General features: G+C 46.5%; 1 protein-coding gene across 1 annotated transcript in view; it reads right to left on the reverse strand.

Annotated features, from left to right (window-relative positions):
* PRKAR1B (protein kinase cAMP-dependent type I regulatory subunit beta) overlaps positions 1-22217 on the reverse strand; it is a 62596-nt gene that overhangs the window by 34306 nt on the left and 6073 nt on the right. The window contains exons 3-6 of the mRNA XM_083372843.1: positions 19766-19936; positions 18175-18266; positions 4548-4609; positions 3681-3727 (exon numbers count right to left, since the gene is read on the reverse strand). Of these exons, the coding sequence (XP_083228969.1) occupies positions 3681-3727; positions 4548-4609; positions 18175-18266; positions 19766-19936 (372 nt within the window). The remainder of the gene's footprint in view (positions 1-3680; positions 3728-4547; positions 4610-18174; positions 18267-19765; positions 19937-22217) is intronic.

Genomic DNA, 22217 nt, shown 5'->3' on the forward strand with positions numbered 1-22217 from the left:
CCGCGTGATTCCGCTCACAATTGAAGTGAGTCCCTTGACAAACCATAGCCAGAGGCTGAAAATGGGATGTGACTCGCTTAAAAAAAAACCTGCCTGGTTAAGGTTTGAAAACCCAAAACGAGGGCCACCTTAAAGCTATCTTCCTCACCCTCCTTGCAAGGATGCTCAACCATATTTCGTCTCTACCCTCGCCCTGCAGAGGTGGCAGGCTTCAAATGGAGACCCCCTCACTTCCCCAGTCGGAAGAATGAGTCAGTTGGCTTTCTTGAGGAGACGGTGACTTTGGGACAGGCTTTCGATGCCCAACCATGCTTAATTAGATGACCTCCTGACCCACCAAGGGCTAGCCATAAAAAGAGGCTACGGCTCCCTAAATAGCTGCACGGGGCTACTGGGTGGCTTAAAATATGCCAGCTGCTTCTTAGAATAGAAGCTGGGTGGGAAAGGACTTTATTTTGATACTATCTAGGAAGCCACAGAATGAGCCGTCTCCTCCTCCTCCTCCTCCTCCTCGCCACCATCAAAGAAAAGAATAATTCCAAAGAAAATAGCAAAGAATGAGAATGGAATGAGAATGGAATGGAATAAAGAACAGAATAGAATAGAATAGGATAGGATAGGATAGGATAGGATAGGATAGGATAGGATAGGATAGGATAGGATAGGATAGGATAGGATAGGATAGGATAGGATAGATAGGATAGGATAGGATAGGATAGGATAGGATAGGACAGAACAGAACAGAATAGAATAGAACAGAACAGAACAGAATAGAATATAGAACATAACAGAGTAGACCAGAAGAGAATAGAATAAAGAACAGAACAGAACAGAACAGAATAGAATAGTTGAAAGGGACCTTGGAGGTCTTCTAGTCCAACCCTCTGCTCAGGAAGAAAACCCTATACCAGGGGTCTTCAACTCCCAGAATTCCCTTTTTTTCAATCATGATGTAGCTTCAAACCGACGCTAAACAAAGTGTTGTTACAAGTTGAGGGCTGCCTCTAGCCTCGACCTTCCGAAATCTCCCTTTCTGTTCATCTCCCAGTTCCAAACTTTGTTGGATACAGCACCAAACTCCTTTCAAATAATGCATTCGTTCCCAGCCCTGCCATCGTTTCCCCCACTCCACCCCAAATCCCTGAACTCCCATTTCCAGGCCCACCCGAGCAGTCATCTTCAGGTGTCACCCCTGCAAGTTTCCAGCCCTTCAGAGCAAGTTTGGAAAAGCAAATTGAATCTTCTGAAGATGAAAATCACTTGCCCGAGGTTCTCTACTTACTCTTTACGGAAGGCATGAGACAGAGAGAGAAAGAGATGACCTAATCCTAAATGATTAGCAAAAAAAAACACCCAACGCTTCGGGCACATTCCAACTTGATCACCTTCCATCTTGAGATTGTTTAGTGGTAAACTGCATGGCCTACGGGCCTGGTTACTCTGAGGCTTTAAAACCAAAATAATTTGTTGGCTGATGATACGCCATTAAGCGACTTTATACGACAAATAAGTTTGGCTCCTGATGGCAACGCGTGGGAAGAATAGAATAGAATAGAACAAGAACTAGGATAGAACAGAATAGAATAGAATAGAATAGAATAGAATAGAATAGAATAGAATAGAATAGAACAAGAACTAGGATAGAACAGAATAGAATAGAATAGAATAGAATAGAATAGAATAGAATAGAATAGAATAGAATAGAATAGAATAGAATAGAATAGAATAGAATAGAATAGAATAGAATAGAATATGGAAAATGAAATGGAATAGAATAGAATAGAATAGAATAGAATAGAATAGAATAGAATAGAATAGAATAGAATAGAATAGAATAGAATAGAATAGAATAGAATAGAATAATAGAATAGAATATGGAAAATGGAATGGAATAGAATAGAATAGAATAGAATAGAATAGAATAGAATAGAATAGAATAGAATAGAATAGAATAGAATAGAATAGAATAGAATAGAATATGGAAAATAGAATAGAATAGAATAGAATAGAATAGAATAGAATAGAATAGAATAGAATAGAATAGAATAGAATAGAATAGAATATGGAAAATAGAATAGAATAGAATAGAATAGAATAGAATAGAATAGAATAGAATAGAATAGAATAGAATAGAATAGAATAGAATAGAATAGAATAGAAATAGAAATTATAGAATAGAAAATGTAAAATAGAATAGAACAGAACTCTATAATAGAAATTATAGAATAGAAATTATAGAATAGAAAATAGAAAATAGAATAGAATAGAATAGAGCTGGAAGGGACCTTGGAGGTCTTCTAGTCCAGCCCCCTGCTGAAGAAGGGGAACCTAAACCATCTCAGACAAGTGGAAAAAAGTGAGCATTGAAAAAAAGTGAGTTATGACCGTCGCAGCATCCCCCCCAGGGTCACGTGATCAAATTTGGACACTTGGCGACTGGTTCATATTTATGATGGTTTCGGCATCCCTGGAGGTCACATGATCCCCTTTTGCGACCTTCAGACAGGCAAAGTCAACGGGGGAGCCAGTTTGACTTAGCAGCCGTGACTAACCTAACCACTGCGGTGATTCACTCAACAACAGCGGCAAGAAAGGCCGTAAAATGGGGCAAAAATTCACTGAACAAGTGTCTCGCTTAGCAACGGAAATCTGGGGTCCAATTGTGATCAGAAGTCAAGGACTACCTGTTCATTCCTCGAGCATGCTGGTTTGCTGTGGGCAGGTGGATTTTATTGTTTGATTGATCAAATTTGGGCTCCGTGTTCTTATTCCTAAGAATCTGGGTTTGCTTTCGCTGGGCTTGTTCGGTACATGTGAGAGAAGAAGAGGCAGAGCCGAGGGGCAGAGTCAAGGGAGGACTCAGCCTGGAATCGTTACGTGTCCACAAATGCTCCAGATCCAGTCCCTCTTGAATTCCCTTGACGCACCAATTGACTGCTGACCGTTAGTGGACTAGATTTTTGTGTATGGGCATGAACAATAAATCAGCTTCACTGGAATTTAATATATGGACCTGATTCTTCGCACTTGGCAATACAACTAGAGTAGTGAAACACAGGAATTGTTCTTCATAAACCTGCCTTGCAACCCCTCAGTGCCTGGAATAACAATTCATCTGACACCAAACCAATCACATCAGGGCTCAGAGCCATGTGCGAATAGGGTTCACACATTCCTTCCCTCTCTAGGTCACCCACCAAGGAGGACTCAGAAGTTCCCTTGTTGATATCTTAGCCCAGACATGTCAAACACAAGGCCCGGGGGCCGGATCCGGCCTGCGAAGTGGTTTCATGCGGCCCGCGAAGCCATCTTGGAAACAGTGAGGGAACAGCCCCCACTGCCTTGGCCCTGGCCCAGAGACCCTCCTTCTGCCAGAGACCCTCAGATCTGTCCCACTCCTGCCCAGGCCCCCATAGGCACCCTTGATGCCAACGATGTAGAGCTGGCCACGCCCACCCAGTAGGCCATACACACTCCAGCCACGCCCACCCAGTAGGCCACACCCACCCTGGCCACACCCACCCGGCCGCCTGAGGGCAACCGCAATGCTGATGCGGCCCTCCATGAAATTGAGTTTGACACCCCTGTCTTAGCCAGAACATCAATACATTTCTATAAAAATAAGGAAGACAATGTTAAAGGAAAAGAAAGCCTTTTCAAAGAAGCCAGTTGCAACTTACATACACCTCCCCATGGTCAATCACGTAGAAGTTGTCGCCTTCATCACCTACGGGGGGAACACAAACACAAATCAGAGCCCGGGTGTGGGTTTTTTTGTACCAGCTTTGGAAATACTTGATCAGAGAAAGCCAAGCCGGAAGGGATGTTTCTGTTATTAAGCCCAACCTCCTGTTCAGGTTAGGAAACCAGACCAAGATTGAAGAGAGGTTGACGTTCCTCAACTGGAGATCTATAAAACTGGGCAATTGACCCAGCTAAGACTGTGACACTCTGCAGGACAATTTGGGAGGGGGGGGAAATGTGTTTGGTTTTAAGGCGCTGCAGAGCAGTGTTTCACGTGCCGTGGTGGCGCAGTGGCTAGAGCGCAGTATTGCTGGCAAACTCTGCCCACGGCCAGGAGTTCGATCCTGACCGGCTCAGAGTCGACTTAGCCTTCCCTCCTTCCCAGGTTGGTAAAAGGAGGACCCGGATTGTTGCGCGGGTAAGAGGCTGACTCTGTAAACCGCTTAGAGAGGGCTGTGAAGCGCTGTGAAGCGGTATACAAATGATGTTGCTGTGTGCCGTTCCAAGCTTCTCCTGTCCTTTGAATCCAGTGTCCCGTATAGCGTCTATAATGGGAACTTCCAGGGTTTGGAGATGGCTAGTGAGGAGATAGGAAGGAAAAGCTTGAAGCCCGTCTTCCAGCTGCCATTCAGAAAATGAAGTTTTTTGGACCCAGCCCCCGTAGATGAGGACTTTGCCAAAGAGACTTAAGCATGGATTTCTTTGCCTCCCTTGAAGGAGTCAAGGCATGCATAGATTCTGTAAATGATGAGTGATATGAGCAAGGACAACACGGATGTACGCCGTCAACGCACGAAACTCACCTTGTTGGATCACGGTTTCTCCCGCAATGTGGGTGACAGGGAACATGGCGTCAAATATGTCGCTGCAGAGAGAGAGGAAGAAGAAGCAGTGGTTTAGCGTGGTGGGTGAACGTTGTGTTGAAACCGTGAAGTTGTTAACCGTTCAAGGGCAGTCCATCAAAGGAACACAAAGCAAATCCCCTATTTTTTAGCACAAGGTTATTCAGATAGCCCCTGACTTAGCAACGGTCTCTTTAGTGTCCCTTCGAAGTGACAACGGCGCTGAAAAAAAGGTGACCTAAGTCTTTCGTACTGATGACCTTTGCAGCGTCCCAGGGGGGTCACCTGATCAAAATTCAGATGCTTGGCAACTGACTTGTATTTATGACAGTTGCAGCATCCCCCGGGGTCACGTGATCTGCTTTTGTGACTTCTCTTCTTTTGGACTGGGTATTTTAATCTTCTGAATAAATTTTGTTTAAAAAAAGGAAAGAAGGAAAGGAAAGGAAAGGAAAGGAAAGGAAAGGAAAGGAAAGGAAAGGAAAGGAAAGGAAAGGAAAGGAAAGGAAAGGAAAGGAAAGGAAAGGAAAGGAAAGGAGGAAAGGAGAGAGAAATGAGAAAGAAGAGGTAGAGGAGAAATTTTTCCCCAATATTGGCAGCGCATCTGCCAACGCAGTTGTGTGTATTGCTGGAAGATGAAAGAGTGAGGGCTAAACCAAAGGCATCCGCTGACAAATTGGTCTCAAAAACGCTGCCGGTGAGTTGTGTCCTGAAGCAACACCCGTGAATAAATTAAAAAATGTGAAAGTGACCTTCGCAATGACACCACAGCCTGGCTGTACAGCAGCATGTTTTTCTCTCTCTGGGTGTCCCACGGTCCAGGAGAACAAAGACGTTTTGAAAAAAGATTCACCCAAACGGAGGGAGGTCAGGCTGTAACCTATGGCAATTTTTACTCCCATATATGGGAAAACTTGCAAAAATCCCATTATTAGCTTATTTCCTGTCCAGCAGTTCCAAAATCCACTCAGGGCTTAATTTTAGGAAACACCCGGTCCAAGCCATTATCTTTATTCCTGAAGAGTTATCGTATCAGCAGACGGCCTCAGAGTGATTCACGGACCGGCACGGGAAAGATTCAGAAGAGAGAAGGACAAGAGCTGAAAGGGACCTTGGAGGTCCTCTAGTCCACCCCACCCCCACCCCACCTCGGGAAGACTCAGGAAGTCTTGATCTTTCTTTGGAGGTTGGCAGTTGGGGGTGGGGTGGGGAGAAGCTGTGGGATGGGGTATCTCACACCCATAATCCACTGAAGAAGAGAAGGTTTCTCAAAATTCCTACATGAACTGCCCCAAAGAAGAGGGGAGTCAAGCTAATCTCCAAAGCACCTGAAGGCGGTACAAGAAGGAACGGATGGAAACTCATCAAGGAGAGAAGCAACCTGGAACTAAGGAGAAGCTTCCTGACAGTGAGGACAATTAACCAGTGGAACTACCTGCCTCCAGAAGCAGTGAATGCTCCAACACTGGAATTTTTTAAGAAGAGACTGGACAGCCATTTGTCTGAAATGGTATAGGGTTTGCTGCCTGAGCAGGGGGTTGGACTAGATGACCTCCAAGGTCCCTTCCAACTTTATTATTATTGTTGTTGTTGTGATGATGATGATGATGATGATGATGTGGAAAAGTGACCCTGGGCTTCCCCTGTTCCAATCCATTGTACAGATAGTCCTCGACTTACATTGGTTCATTTAGTGACCATTCAAAGTTACAACATCTGAAAAAAGTGACTTATGACCGGGTTTTGTTTTTTTTTCACACGTCACCATTTTGCAGCATTTCCCCCATGGTCAGGTGATCAAAATTCGGACGCTTGGCCACTGACTCATTTTTATGACGGTTGCGGTGTCCCGGATTCACCTGACCCCCCCTCCTGCAATCTTCTGACAAGCTAAGTCAAAGGGGAAAGCCGGATTCGTTTAACGACCACGTGATTCGACATCATAAAATGAGGCACAGCTGGCTGAATAGCCGCTTAGGGATGGACGTTCTGGTCTGAACTGTCATCGCAAATCGAGGACTTCCTGTCACGGTTCTACACGATGGATCACCACACCCCATAAAATTGGGGAATGGTCTGTTTTTGGCTAAAGTGGGTGGTTGTGTTCTCGGCCACAGCCCCTCCCTCTCTGCTGGGGATGATGGGAGTTGACCTCCCAAGCAACTAAAGTCACCAGAGTAGGTTACTCCAATCTTCAAACCGATGCAAATGTTCTTCTTGGCTGAAATACGCAGACTTCTTGGCAAAGACACGTTGAGGTCGAAAAGATTTCCTAAAGTCAGAATGTTCCTGAATAAGGCCTTTTAACCGTCCACGGGCTTACAAATCAATTACCGGGTCCTTCTGAAAGGAGCTGTAATTTCAGAGGAAACGACCCCCCCGATGTAGTTTTCATACAGAAAAAAAAGGAAGGCAAGTGCCAAATTTAGCTGGGGAGAAAAATGGGAAAAGGCCTGCCTCAAGGACCATCCTAAGTTGCAGATTACGGCTTGGGAGAAGAAACAGGTGCCCTGCATTTTCCTTGCTCCGTTAAACTTGTATCACTCAAGACAAAAAAAAAATATGCATCGCAACGCCCACAACAGGAGACATCACATTTCACGGGCGATGCTATTATTTCTTCTCTTTATCTACGGGGCTGTCTCTCCAAGCTCTTCAAAGACCAGGTCAAAGAAAGGATGAAATATAAAAATGGATTACAGGCAATCCACAATTCACAACAGCTCGCTTAGTGGCCCTTCAAAGCGACACGGCGGCAACGAAAAATGCGACTCGGGACCGCTTTTCACCTGGGCAGAGTCCCGTGTGATCGCGGGATCAAAATTCAGAGGCTCGGCAACTGGTTCACGCTTAATAATAATAAAGTTGGAAGGGACCTTGGAGGTCATCCAGCCCAACCCCCTCCCCCCGCCCGCTCAAGGAGGAAACCCTATCCCATTTCGGACAAACGGCTGTCCAGTCTCTTCTTAAAAACCTTCCGGTGTTGGAGCATTCACCGCTTCTGGAGGCAGGGGGTTCCACTGGTTAATTCTTCTCGCTGCTGTATTTGCTTAACAACCGCTGCAACAACAACAACAAAAAAGGATTGTAAAAAACCAGGAAGGAAATGCGATGCGTTTTTTACCCTAATAAGTTTCATCGCAGTAAATCTAAGCTTCTAAATTGGAGTGGAGGGGGAGGGAAGAACAACAAGCTCCATGTAAAGGGAAGCTCTGTGTTCAAACGGATAAGAGAAGAAAGCAGAAGAATTTGTTCAGACGTGAACACATTTACTGACGGGATAATTGGTGGGGTGAAGGAGCCCAGCTGCCTTCGCTAAGAAACTCATATTTGATTTCCACCACCCCCTCCCCCCCCCCAAAAAAAAGAAGGCTGGAGTAGAGATCAAAGACCCGTTGCAAGTTTTAACGTGCGGAAAGAGAGCTGAACTCTCACCTGAAGCTCTAACTTTCTGGGCTGCATTCATGCATTACACGAAGACACCGGCTTGTTTATTTAAGGTATGTGTGAGTTTCTGAGACTTTATAAGGCCACCAAAAACGGGCAGGCTTGAGGCTTAATTACTGAATAAACCTTAACCCATAATAGCCTGAGTTTGCGAAAAAAAGCCAAAATCAAGCTTGCGCTTAGGCTCAGCGTGAGGCGAGAAGCTGCTTGGTCATTCTCGCCAACGTAAAGAGTGAAAGTCAATAATAATAATAATAATGATAATGATAATAATAATAATAATAATAATAATAATAATAATAATAATAATAATGATAATAATAATTGGAAGGGACCTTGGAGGTCATCTAGTCCAACCCCCTGCTCAGGCAAGAAACCTATACCATTTCAGACAAAATGGCTGTCCAGTCTCTCCTTAAAAACTTCCAGTGTTGGAGCCTTCACAGCTTCTGGAGGCAGGTTGTTCCACTGGTTAATTGTTCTGTCAGGAAGTTTCTCCTTAGTTCCAGGTTGCTTCTCTCCTTGATTAGTTTGCATCCGTTGCTTCTTGTCCTGCCTTCGGGTGCTTTGGAGAATAGCTTGACTCCTTCTTCTTTGGGGCAGCCCCTGAGGTATTGGAACGCTGCTATCATGTCACCCCTCACCCTTCTCTTCATCGTCATGGTTTACCCAGATGTATCTTTGTGCGTTGCATCAGTAATATACAACTTAACCAGTAACCAGTTACCACAGTGGCTGAGTTCACCCATTAGGCTATTTCATAATTTGTTGGTATGGGGTCTCCTGTGTGAGCAGGGGGGAATGGACTAGAAGACCTCCGAGGTCCCATCCAATTCTGTTATTCTGTTATTCAGTTACTCTGCCCTGGGGTGTTTCTGTGAGTAAACTAGGAGGGAATTAACTACCGAGAAGGCTTGTATGACAAAGTAAGGTTAAAACACTATAGCAGGGTCCCTGGGTTGGGTTTAACCATCCTGCAAAGGGTTTAGTTTGGGCCGAGTGCTAATCCCGCCGTGGGGTTTGAAAACCATAATTGATGGCTTAGCCACTCAGCCACCAAGCTTTTCTTACCAAGCTTAACTTAGCCCCCAAAGTGAAGCCATTTATAGTCGTCTCTTTCGATGCTGCTCTGAGTCATCCACAAGTCTATAAAATGCACCAGGCCATTTACAGGCTTACGGGCTCATATAGCTCACGAGGCCAGCCCACTGTGGTCCTGTTGTCCACTTGTGGTCAAAAACAAACATGTGACATGTGAGCCACAGAGTGGACAGTCCTTTGTCCTGAATGGTACGAAGATTAGAAGATCTCCCAATTTCATACAGGGGCCTTGGTGCTGGGTGGTTTTCTTGCAGACCTTTCGTTACCCAAACTGGGTAACATCATCAGTGCCAGAAGAGGTTGGAATTTGGGAGGAGGAGGAGGAGGAGGAGGAGGAGGAGGAGGAGGAGGACGACGACGACGACGACGACTAGGGGGTCCTTGGTCCTCTCTGAGCTTGATGGTTTTCTTGCAGACCTTTCATTACCCAAACTGGGCAACATCATCAGTGCCAGAAGACAGTGGAATTTGGGAGGAGGAGGAGGAGGGGGGGGGAGAGGAAGAATTACTAACAGACTTGGCTGCTTTCAAACCCTGACTTTCTATGGCCTGTCTTTTCAGACCCTGACGTGTCTAACGGGGCAGCACCTCGACATGGGATTGACTTTCCTTCAAGCAGGACGGTTTGACTCTCCCGTCCTGAAGATGAAGGACAGGTTAAGACTGCTTAAAACACGATGCAACCTTTCTCCAGCTCTTAGGTCAAAGGGGAGTGCGGGGGGGGGAATGGAAACCCCAACTTTTGTTGTTTCAGATGGAAGATAAAAGGAAAGTAAATATCCTGACTCGAATAGGAAAGAGAAGCGCCCCCCCCCAACTCTCCTGCAGGGAGAAGTAGTAGCAACCCAAGCGTAGCTTACCACTCTGGGTGGCACTTAAAGGGTGGAAAGAATGATGGGGTGTAGAGTGAGAAAGGAAGGAAGTAGTAAATAGTCCCGTTCTGGTGCCAACTGTGAAAACACAACTGTAAGAAAGACCACACTAGAAACAGCAGCCTTCTTCCGACTGACAGCTTATTATGGCCTCGTCTTAGCTAGTGTTATTTTAAAAAAAACAAAAAACCCCAAAATCCCCCTCCCACTTTCAGGCTATTCTAAGACAGAACTCTTCATGGCCAGACAAACTTTTGGCTGCCTCCACCGGCTTGCTCTACGTGGGGTCCGCGGTGTTCTCTGAGCTGGGTGGTTTTCTTGCAGACGTTTCGTTACCGAACTAGGTAACATCATCAATGCGAGGAGGAGGAGGAAGAGGAGGAGGAAGAGGAGGAGGAAGAGGAGGAGAATTGTGGGGCCCTTGGTGCTCTCTGAGCTGGGTGGTTTTCTTGCAGATGTTTCATTACTGAACTAGGTAACAGAGCCTTGGTGGAGCAGTGAGCTAATGCCTCCTTAAGTAACACCAGCTGCCTGCAATTAGTGCAGGTTCGAGTCCCACCAGGCTCAAGGTTGACTCAGCCTTCCATCCTTCCCAGGTAGGTAAAATGAGGACCCAGATTGTTGGGGGCAATTAAGCTGACTTTGTAATAATGCCGCTTGGGGGTGTGTGTGAAAGCCCTAATAAGCAGGCATATACATAGAATGAAGGCTACTGCTAAGCTTGTAAGCCGCCCTGAGTCTTCGGAGAAGGGCGGGATATAAATGGAATTAAAATAAAAATAAATAAAATAAACATCATCAATGTGAGGAGGAGAAAGAGAAAGAAGAGGAGAAAGAGGAAGAGAGTTGTGGGACCCTTGGTGCTCTCTGAGCTTGGCGGTTTTCTTGCAGACGTTTCGTTACCAAGCTAGGTAACATCGTCAGTCCTGGAAGGGAGAGGAGTTTGGCCTCATTTTATACATTAAAGGGTTAAAAAAATGTAGTAATAGTATATAGTGGTAGTACTAAAAGTAGTAATGCATATAGTGTACATAATGTTGTAGTAGTAGTAGCAGTATATAAAATAGGAGGAAACCCCACTCCCTACTAGCCCCGATGATGTTACCTAGTTGGGTAACATCATGTCTGCAAGCTCAGAGAGCACCAAGGACCCCACAATTCTCCTTCTGCTCCTCTTCCTCCTCCTCCTCCTCCTCCACCCCACAAACCCCACTTCTCCTCCCTAGCTAGGTCATGAAATGTTTGCAAGGAAACAACCAAGCTCAGTGAGCACCAAGGACCGCACAGTTGTCCTCCTCCTCCACACCCCCTCTCCCTTCTAGCGCTGATGATGTTACCTAGCTGGGTTGTGAAACGTCTGCAAGAAAACCATCAAGCTCAGAGAGGACCAAGGACCCCATAGTCCTCCTCCTCTTCCTCCTCCTCCTCCTCCTCCTGCTCCCAAATTCCAACCTCTTCTGGCACTGATGATGTTACCCAGTTTGGGTAACGAAACGTCTGCAAGAAAACCATCAAGCTCAGAGAGGACCAAGGACCCCATAGTCGTTGTCCTCCTCCTCCTCCTCCTCCTCCTCCTCCTCCTCCTCCTCCTCCTCCCAAATTCCAACCTCTTCTGGCACTGATGATGTTACCCAGTTTGGGTAACGAAACGTCTGCAAGAAAACCACCCAGCTCAGAGAGGACCAAGGACCCCATAGTCGTCGTCCTCCTCCTCCTCCTCCTCTCCGCAAGCCCCACTCCCTTCTAGCACTGATGGTGTTATGTAGTTGGGTCGTGAAACGTCTGCAAGAAAACCACTAAGTTCGGAGAGGCCCAAGGACCGCCCCCCCCAGTTCACGCCTGGGCTATCAATATTCTCTTCTATTATTCCAGTGCTTTTCATTCTCTCTTTCTTGTCACCTCTCCCCAACTCGCCTTCTTAGCCCTTAGTTCTGTCGACTACACCCATTTCTCCATAAATCCATGTGTCTGCTTATACATATCCTCCGCAGGATGAGGTTGACAAGTCTCCTTTCATATCATTACCAAACAAGTTAAGTGATTCACTTCCTGGCTGGACAAAACGGGGCTAAGTTGGGTTCACTTTTCTTATTATTATTTTTTTAAAAAAATCTAACTTGTTCCCCAAAGAATAGACAAAATAGCCATTGTTTTTTTTTTTAGGGAAGTGTTGGGTTCAAATGTCACTCAAAGCAAGAGTTTTTTTTTTTAACCTGGAGCCGACTGGTGAATTCACAATAGCCACGGGCGGTCAAGAGATCAAACCAAATAATTTAAAGTTGAAATGTAAAAGCCAGAGTTCATCAGCCTTAAAATAACTTTCAAACCTCGTTAAAAGTCTACCCTTGAGTTCCTGCTGGGAAGCTACTGATAGTCCCCACAAGGCGAGTCCATGGCACGTTGGAAGCGAAGCTCCTCAAAGATTTGCAGAGAGTAGTCACCAGGCTCGAAACCAGGGATCTGTGAGTTCTAGTCCTCCCTTAGCCGTAAAAGTCAGCTGGGTGACTTTGGACCAATCACCAGGAGACGGTGAGTTCTAGTCCCACCTTAGGTATGAAAGCAAACTGGAGGAAAGCAAGTCTCTTTCTTCCTTAGCCCAGCCCACCTCGCAGGCTTGTTGTTGTGGCTAAAATAGGAGGAGGAGGAGGTGGCTAGAATGCAGTCTTGCAGGCTAGCTCTGCCCACTGCCAGGGGTTCGATCTCAACCGGCTCATGGCTGACTCAGCCTTCCATCTTTCCGAAGCCGGTAAAATGAGGATCCAGATTGTTGGGGGCAACAGGCTAACTCTGCAAACTGCTTAGAAAGAGCTGGAAAGCACTGGGATGGGGCATACAAGCGTAAGGCTATTGCCATTAGGTACGTTCGCCACCTCGACTTACTTACAAAGTAACAAAGGTAAAATAAAAACCTAATATAGTAAAGAAATGAAGAGATAAAAGCCGACAGGGGAGAATATTCTCGTGAATAACCCAGATTCAAGCCATATAGGGCTTTGAAAGTGATTATGGCTTTCTGAAAGTTAACTAGGATTCCCAAGAGGACACTTGTCTCCTTCCAGAATGGGTTAATCCAAATAAAATCTGTGCGGGTCATGCCAAGGTCCACCTCCCATTGTGTCCGCTGACTACTACTTACAGTAAAGGAAGCGTCTAAGAATGTAGTAATGCTGAGAGAAAAAAAAAATAGAAAGTGATTGACACAGCAATAAAAAGCCCGACTGTTGCGAAGCGGGAAAGATTCTAGAAGTGAATTTTTAAGGAAATGATTCACGGGGATATTTTCAGCTCATAAGACTTTCAGAGTCTTCGTTCAAGTTGACTTTTGCTGCAAGGGACGGTTGGCCGAAGCCGAGTTTGGGAGTTAGCATTTAAGCACCCCACATCAGCCTTTGAGAAAAACCTGGCTTGGCAAAGCAGAATGAGAAAACAGAATGACAATCCTTCCCCCCCCCCCCCGCAATTTTTTTAATTTTTATACGTTGATCTTTGAAACGCAGAAAAGGGGAGGATTTTTTTTAAAAAAATATATTAATGCAACAGCCGGTCCTGCTTACTTTATTAGCTACGGTACATAATCGGAATTGGGTATGTCTAGACTGGTGAAAAGAAGGAACTAGGGGTGACAAGATAGCATTGTTCAAATATTTGACGGGCTGCCACGGAGAAGAGGGGGTCAAGCTATTCTCCAAAGCGCCGGAAGGCAGGACAAGAAGCCACAAGGATGGAAACCAATCAAGGAGAGAAGCAACCTAGAACTAAGGAGGAATTTCCTGACAGACAGAACAATTAATCAGTGGAACCACCTGCCTCCAGAAGTTGTGGGTGCTCCGTCACTGTAGGTTTTTAAGAAGAGATTGGACAGCCCGTTTGTCTGGAATGGTATAGGGTCTCCTGCTTGAGCAGGGGGGGGGGTTTGGACTAGATGACCTCCAAGGTCCCTTCCAACTCTGTTCTTTTGTCAAGTCTGTTATTCTGCATGCAATGGCTTCCCTTCTGTCTCTCGTTTACACTAACAGCTTTACATGGAGTTTTGGGGGGGTTTTTTGGTCTCAACTGAGCTTCTTGGAATGATCCTGCTTCTGCGCAATGCTGCCTGGTTACCTGGTTATTCCAGAAAGTGCTACTCTCTTTACTATATGTGAAGTAAGGCACTCTTGGCCTCTGGAATCAACAGACTTAATGATCAGATTTCCACTTATTTATGTTTATTTTTTATTTATTTATTTTTTTAAATTCCATTTATATCCCGCCCTTCTCAGAAGACTCAGGGCGGCTTACAAGATTAGCAGTAGCCTTCATTCTATGTATATGCCTGCTTATTAGGGCTTTCACACACACCCCCAAGCGGCATTATTACAAAGTCAGCTTATTGCCCCCAACAATCTGGGTCCTCATTTTACCTACCTCGGAAGGATGGAAGGCTGAGTTAACCTTGAGCCTGGTGGGACTCGAACCTGCACTCATTGCAGGCAGCTGGTGTTACTTAAGGAGGCAATAGCCCACTGCTCCACCAAGGCTCTTAGTCCCAAAGACTGGGAGATCTATTTCCCTCTTCCTGCTCATTTTGGGGGGGGATGCAGACCCTCAGAAAGCCCAAGGAAGCGCTCAAAAACGCATACGGCTCCGGGATGAAGCCTTGTCAGGAGAAGCTATTTATGAAACAAGCTTTCAACCAATGAATCCGTGAGCCCACGGACCCCGTCATTGTTGGCTGATCAGCAGCAGGGTCCCGAGAACAGCCTTTCCCCCCCCATCCTTTGCCCCGTGGAGAAGTTGGAACATTTGCAAAGCAGTTTGGTGCCCTGCCTGCCGATGACAAAGCCTCTCCTAAAGGCTTTGCTATTTCCGAAAGAAGCAGATGTTTGTAGCTACAGCCAGGTCTTCGGTTAACACAACAGCCTTTGCCCCCATCTGGGAGAAGCCAGCACAAGTTCCAGGCCAAAATCTAGCTCTTTTTGGGCCGTGAAACTTCACCCCCCTCCCTCGTCCTCCTTCTTTCCTCGTACATCGGAGGAGACACTCGGGCTGCCCCATCTGTTTTAGCCATGTTCTCCAGCCTTGAGGAAGGACATGTAGGCTTCTAGCCGATCCCTGGGGGCAAAGCCATGATCTCTAGGCCTGGTGTCAGCAGAAGGAAACACCACGGCTTGCTTCTGAACACATGTTGGCGGGGGGGGGGGGGGAGAAGGAAGAACAGTTGCTGGTGATCTGGTAGGAAAAGTCACCGCTCTGAATGTTAAAGCAAGAACCGGGCAGGCCAAACAGCTGCAGGAATGCAGAGCAGACAGCCCATTTCTCCAGATGTGGCTTCAAGCTGCCTTCTTCCTTGCCACCTGCTGAAGTTCTCTCCCTCCGCCTTCACACAAGAGCCTCCACCTCCATACTTGGGAGGGTTACGCTAGCTCGTGTTTGTTCCGTAACAGATATCCTGGCATCCTGGGTAGGAGGAGGAGGAGGATACAATGACTGGAGCATCCAAAATGCAACCTCAGGGTGAATTCAGGGTGTCCCAAAACATCCTTGGGGCCACCAGAATCAGCTCAAGCCGTTGAGCAGCTCAGGAACGGTGAGAAAGTGGGGATGAAACGTCTTCAAAGCAAACCCGAATGTTTTTTTTCTGTATTTCTGATCTCCACAATGGTAGTCTCGAATTTCAGCTGTGTAAGACTACGGGTCTCCAAATACATTTTTGCTTTGGGTTGCTTTTTTTTTTAAAAAAAATAGTCTAACAATAAAAGCATGGTCTTGAATGCAGTGACACCAGGTGGCAGGGAACGAAATGGCCACTCTTGTGGGGGATGCATCGTTCTTCCCTGGAGGAGGAAGGACCACCTACCAGGAAGGGATGGACCAGGAAGGAGAAGCATGAAAACGAAATGGTTGGCTCCATCTATCATGGTTGGGCTGATGGCGTCCGGCAAAGCCAGCTATTATTGTCGATGACAACATGTGTAAATGAAACCAGGGTTTCAATGGATACGTGAACTCAGCCTCTGAAGCTCGCTAAATGTGGTTTTACGGCTCAGCACAAGGACAGTAAATTCCATCTCAGCCACACTTCCAAGCTGGTCAAAACTGGAAGCCATTTTGAAATGGGCTTCGCCACAATTTTCTGTTATGAAAATGTCTAGTCTAGTGGGGGGGGGGAAAGGACTGGGGTAACATGATAACAGTCTTCCAATATCTGAGGAGCTGCCACAAAGAAGAGGGGGGGTGTCAACCTATCCTCCAAAGCCCCTGAAGGCAGGACAAGAAGTAACGGATGGAAAATCATGAAGGAGAGAAGCAACCTGGAACTAAGGAGGAATTTCCTGACAGTAAGAAGAGTTAACCAGTGGAACAACCTGCCTCCAGATGCGGTGAATGCTCCAACACTGGACGTTTTTAAGAAGAGACTGGACAGCCATTTGTCTGAAATGATACAGGGTTTCCTGCCTTAGCAGGGGGTTGGACTAGATGACCTCCAAGGTCCCTTCCAATTCTGTTACTCTGTTAGAAGGCGCTTTTACGTGTCTCTAGGGCTTAAGGAAACTCTTTGCCTATCAGAATCCCTCAAATGCTCAAAAGATTAAAAGCAGAGATTTGAAGCTGTGTGTCCCTGCACCCTCAAATTCTGGAGCCACTGAAGGGATGCTGTAAAGTTAATTACTGAAAGCCAGCCTAACCCCAAACACTCAAAGGCATCACCCTCGCTGGATGTCCATAGTCCTAGTTTCCAACACTCCAAAATTCCTACCCATTCCTGAAATACAGGTAGTCCTCCGCTTACACTCACAAGTGAGTCCAAAATTTCTGTTGCTGTTAAGTGAATTGTGCTCCATTTTACGACCTTCCTTACCGCCATTGTGAAGTGAATCGCTGGACTGTTCAGTTACTCGCACGGTAAAAGGAGGTCACGTGACCCTTGCCATAAATATGAACCCGTGGCCAAGCGTCCGAATTTGGATCCTCCGACCACCGGGAGGCTGCAAAAGGTTGTAAGTGTGAAAAGCGGGCCGTAGGACCCTTTTTTCCTGCGCGGCTGTAACTTCAAATGGTTACTAAAAGAAATGGTGGTAAATCAAGAGCCACCTCTGCGATATCCCCGTCCCTCCCAAGACACAGACATCTTTCTATAACATGACAAATCCGGAATTACTAAACGCTTAAAATATTCTATTACCGCCCTTCTCTGTTCTGCAAGGGCAGCTGAGAGGCCCTAATGCACTCCTCCAGCTGTTGTAGCCCATTCAAAGGCCACCTTTGTTTCTGGAAACCTTAGAAACAGCTAGTTTATTGTAAGGATGAGACTTAACCAGCTGTTTCACACAATGCAAAGCAGTTTGGGTCAAAAAATAAAATAAAATAACATAAAATATGAAGGCAACCCATCTTATTCCAGAATAAATCCGCTAATGTGAACCGGCAGCTGGGTTTGACTGGACTGAGGACCTACGACGGAAAACAGAGGAAAGAGCAACCTACCAGCATGGAAAATTAAGCAGGATTTGCACCTGAAATTGTAGCTCTTTGGGTGTTTGTCGTATCGACCTCTGCTAGGGATTGAAACGAAGGTTCAAATGTGTCGTTTAATCACCAGCCTTTCCGGTGGGAGGCCACGAACGTTTCAAAAGGTGGAGAGATGTTGGCGTGCAATGTTTATCTAAGTTAAAAAAATGCACCGCCCTTTTAAAAAAACTTATAAAGCATAATTTTTAGGAAGTTTTGGACCAGAAGGAACAATTGAGAGGTGAAGCATAGGATCGAATGTTTGTTACAGAGAGAAAATATTAATTGGGGGGGGGGTGGGTGGGAGGTTTTATGCAATCCAGGTTTTGGCTGAACGCCGATCTGGATATTCAACACCCATCGTCAGTCCTAGAAGGGAGTGGGGTTGGAGGAGGAGGAGGAGGAGGAGGAGGAGGAGAAGGAGGAGGAAGAGGAAGAGAAATGCTGATGGGGGAGAAGGAGAAGAAGAAGGAGGGGGAAGAGGGAGGAGGAGGAGGAGGAGGAGGAGGAGGAGGAGGAGGAGGAGGAGGAGGAGGAGGAGGAGGAGGAGGAGGAGGAGGAAATGAAGGTGTAGAAGGAGAACTGTGGGGTCCTTGGTACTTTCTGAGCTTGTTTGTTTTCTTGCAGATGTTTCATTACCAAACTAGGCCATCAGACTAACATCCTAGATTCCATCGTACCTTCTCTCGTTGTCATCAAGATGAGTGAAGAGGACATTCTTGGAGATGGCCTTGGCTAAGGCTGTCATAGTCTTATAGTCCTTTGGAATAACCTGGGATGGAAAAGGAGCAGCAGAAGGGAGAGTTAGGAGCCAGCAGAACCCCAGACGATTACTAAGAGATCAGCCAGGACTCCGGTGCTCATCATGGCAGAAGGAGGGCCATGTTAATCTATGGCAGCCAGAAATCAAAAGGACTCTTCGTCTTCTCTGACTAAGACATTTTATTAAGAGTTTCGGACTTAGACTAATTAAAGAAGAAAAAAAAAGCAACTCCATGATTCCAGACCTGAGTTAAGCTTCCAGAAATGGCTTTGAGAGAAAACTGTTGGGGATTACGAAATTGCTTAATCTAAAGTAAAAGCCAACGGTGCTTCAAGCATCAAACATTATCTAGAAAACGCTGAATTAACTGGTCAGGATTTCTTCTACCTGAATTAAATCAACGGGTCAGGCCAGAAGCGAATCAGAATTATCTTGTACGGAGCATCTAATGGGAATTTTTTTTTTTAAAAAAAAAGGCTGAATAGCAAATAATTCAGCATCTGGCAGAGGTTTATTAAATATTATTTCTTCAAATGCATCTTGAGCAGCGAGATACATTAATTATTGAACTTGGTTCTGGATGCTGGGTGGTTGCCAGGTTTACTTCGCTGAAATGCTGGGAGGGAATATAGATTTGATTTGATTTGATTTGATATTAAAAATCAGGAACAAACATCATAGAGTCATTTTTGGGGGGGGTCTGGGCAAGCTTTCTTGGGGCGGACGTTCTGAAGAAAATTGATAATAATCTCAGCCCACTACTCAAAGGCTAAGTGGGGGGGGGGTGTTTGTTCCTCATTCCATAATAAAATTCTGCTTTCCTAGAAGCCTGTCTTTTGAGGTATGAATGTGCCTCTGAGGCAATTTTGGATTGCAGGAGAAGACCTTGCAGTTTTCTTGGCAAGGTTTTTCAGGAGTAGCTTGCCATTGCCTCCTTCTTAGGACATAGAGAGAAGGACTGGCTCAAGGTCATCCAGCTGACTTTATGCTTAAAGAGGGACTAGAACTCGCCATCTCCTGGTGATTGGCCCAAAGTCACCCACTGGATTTCCTGCCTGAGGCAGAACTAGAATTCACCGTCCCCTGGTGATTGGCCCAAAGTCACCCACTGGCTTTCCTGCCTGAGGCAGAACTAGAATTCACCATCTCCTGGTGATTGGCTCAAAGTCACCCAGTGGCTTTGCTGCCTGAGGCAGAACTAGAATTCACCATCTCCTGGTTATTGGCCCACCCAGTGGCTTTGCTGCCTGAGGCAGAACTAGAATTCACCATCTCCTGGTTATTGGCCCACCCAGTGGCTTTGCTGCCTGAGGCAGAACGAGAATTCACCGTCTCCTGGTGATTGGCTCAAAGTCACCCACTGGCTTTCCTGCCTGAGGCAGAACTAGAACTCGCGTCTCCTGCTTTCTAGACCAGCACTTTTAACGCTACACCCAGTTAGCGTTGGATGTCTCCTACAACACAATTTCCGTGCATCATTTACAGCAACCATCCACACGTAACGTTACCTTCCGGACATAAGACACTGCATCTTCTTCGGTGTAGACCTCAGCACTGACCCCTCCCCTTCGGTGCCGTGCTTGGACCACCGGATTGGGTGGTGGCGGAGACACTTCATCGTCGTGAGAATCTGACTGAGAGCTGGATTTCTGCCAAGCCTGGATCTGCTTGCTTTCTTCCTGTAAAGAGGAAAACAAGCTGGATGGATTTCCCTCTTGTGGCCAACTACTTCTACTAGAGCAGGGGTAGGCAGGCTGACTTAATTCTCCCGAGCTCCAGAGGGTTGGACGAGAAATAATGGATGGAAGCCTCTTAAGGAGCCACCAAATCTAGAAGCCAGGAGAAATTTTCTGACAGAGAGAACAATTAAGAACAACTAGCTTGCTTCCCAGGGTTGCAAGTGCTCCATCACTGGGTTGTTTCCCCCCCCAAAATAGATTGGACTACCATTTGACCATTTAGGGACGCGGTGTGGCTCAGTGGGTTAGGATGCTGAGCTTGTCGATCAGAAGGTCGGCAGTTTGGCGGGTCGAATCCCGAGTGCCGCGTAGCAGAGTGAGTGCTGTTACGCGTCCCAGCTTCTGCCAACCTAGCAGTTCGAAAGCACGTAAAAAAAATGCAAGTAGAAAAATAGGGACCGCTGCGGTGGGAAGGTAACAGCGTTCCGTGCGCCTTTGGCGTCTAGTCATGCCAGCCACATGACCACGGAGACGTCCTCGGACAAGCGCTGGCTCTTCGGCTTTGAAACAGAGATGAGCACCGGCCCCTAGAATCGGAAACGGCTAGCACGCATGTGCAGGGGAACCTTTACCTTTTACCTTACCATTTGGCCAGGATGGGATAAGTTCTCCTGCCTTGAGAGAGGGTTGGACTAGAAGACCTCTGAGGCCCGAAATAGATTGGGCAACCATTGGACCAGGATGGGATATGTTCTCCTGCCTTGTGTGAAGAGTTGGACTAGAAGACCTCGGAGGTCCCTTCCAGGCCTAGGATTCTACGTTCAGTGTTCGTCCCACACCATCGTCCTATGAGCTTACAATTCACTCCTGGGAGTTATGGACAATCCAGGAGAAGCCAGAGAAATAAGAGGTGGGACAAAAAGCCATCAGGCCAGGCTCCCAACAAGAAAGTCAACTCAAACTGTCCCCATGGAAGCCCCGAAGGGCTTCTGAAACCCTCCAAAGCTGAAGTCAGCAACTATGAGCCTCTCGCGCAACAGGAGAAAACTTGTGAGGAACACAAATTTCAGCACCTCGTTATTATGGGTCAAGCAATGACAGCGTGGCATGCTCAAGGCACACACAACTCTCCAAGAAGCCCCGGGGTGTGACACCACAGCATCACTTTTGGGGAAGCAATGGGGATAAACAAAAGCCCTACCTTTGTCACTGCAGTTAAGGACCGCTGACCCGCCACATCGACCATGTTTCCAGAAACCACAGCCGAGCAGAGGGGTAGAAAACCTGCCGGCCGCCTGCTTGTCCCTCGGGAAGGGCCTTGCCCATCCCCATCTGTCCAACTGCCAAATGGCAACACACCTCCTCATCTTCAAAATCCCCTCTTCTCCCCACCCTCTCAAGGCGGCTCCGTCATCGGAAGGACAGGATAGTTGGGATTCAGCTGGCTTGGGTCCAGAAACGATCCAGAAATGCACAAGGTTTTACCAGCTCCCTGAAGCACGTTATTGCAAGTGGGGGGGGGAGGAAAAAATAAATAAATCTCTCCATTCTGCATAAGAGGGTTTCCAGGTGGAAAAAATACTGCAGGGTTAGCATCCGGCTTTCTGATATTTGGAAAGACCCGTGTGGTGGACACTTTGACCTCAAATTCGGAACCCTTCCCTGCAAAGGACTCCTGCACGCAACTGAAGGTGCCTTGCAAAGACCGTCGTCGTCGCTCCTTTATTTTTGCTAAGGTCCTTCCCTCCTCCGGTGAGGATCAGTTGGCTACTCGGTGTCCTCAGCTCCTACCCCCTCTTTGATTCAAAGCACACTTTGCAAAGATCCTCCCTCGATAACAAGCAAGCATCGTTGAAACGGTTGAGCTAAAAAAAACAAACCTCGGGTCTCTCTAAGGGAACGTCAGGCTAGAAAAGCTCGAAATAAAATATTTAAGCTGAGAAAAGAAAAGAAAAAATCAATGGCTCTTACAAGGTAGGGGTGAAATAGCAGGAAGGCGACCTTTGGAAGGAAAGGAGAAAAGTTCTAGAAGCTGCACCAGGATTAACCCTTAGCTGGATCTTCAACCTCCACCCCACTTCAGATAGGAAACAGAAAGTAAGTTACCATATAGTTAGTTCTCTTCCGCCCCCAGTCTCTTTATAAGAGCATCTCTGCTACCCAAGTCGGCTGTCAGCTGGTGCAAATAACAGACAGGCTAGCATTTCCGTGCATTGCTAATTTACTGCCAGGCATAAAAGCTCATCTCTCCAACGTTTGAAGCCCACAAGTCTCAAGTGGA

Source organism: Vipera ursinii (assembly GCF_947247035.1).
Source record: "Vipera ursinii genome assembly, chromosome: 13".
Lineage (NCBI taxonomy): Eukaryota > Metazoa > Chordata > Lepidosauria > Squamata > Viperidae > Vipera > Vipera ursinii.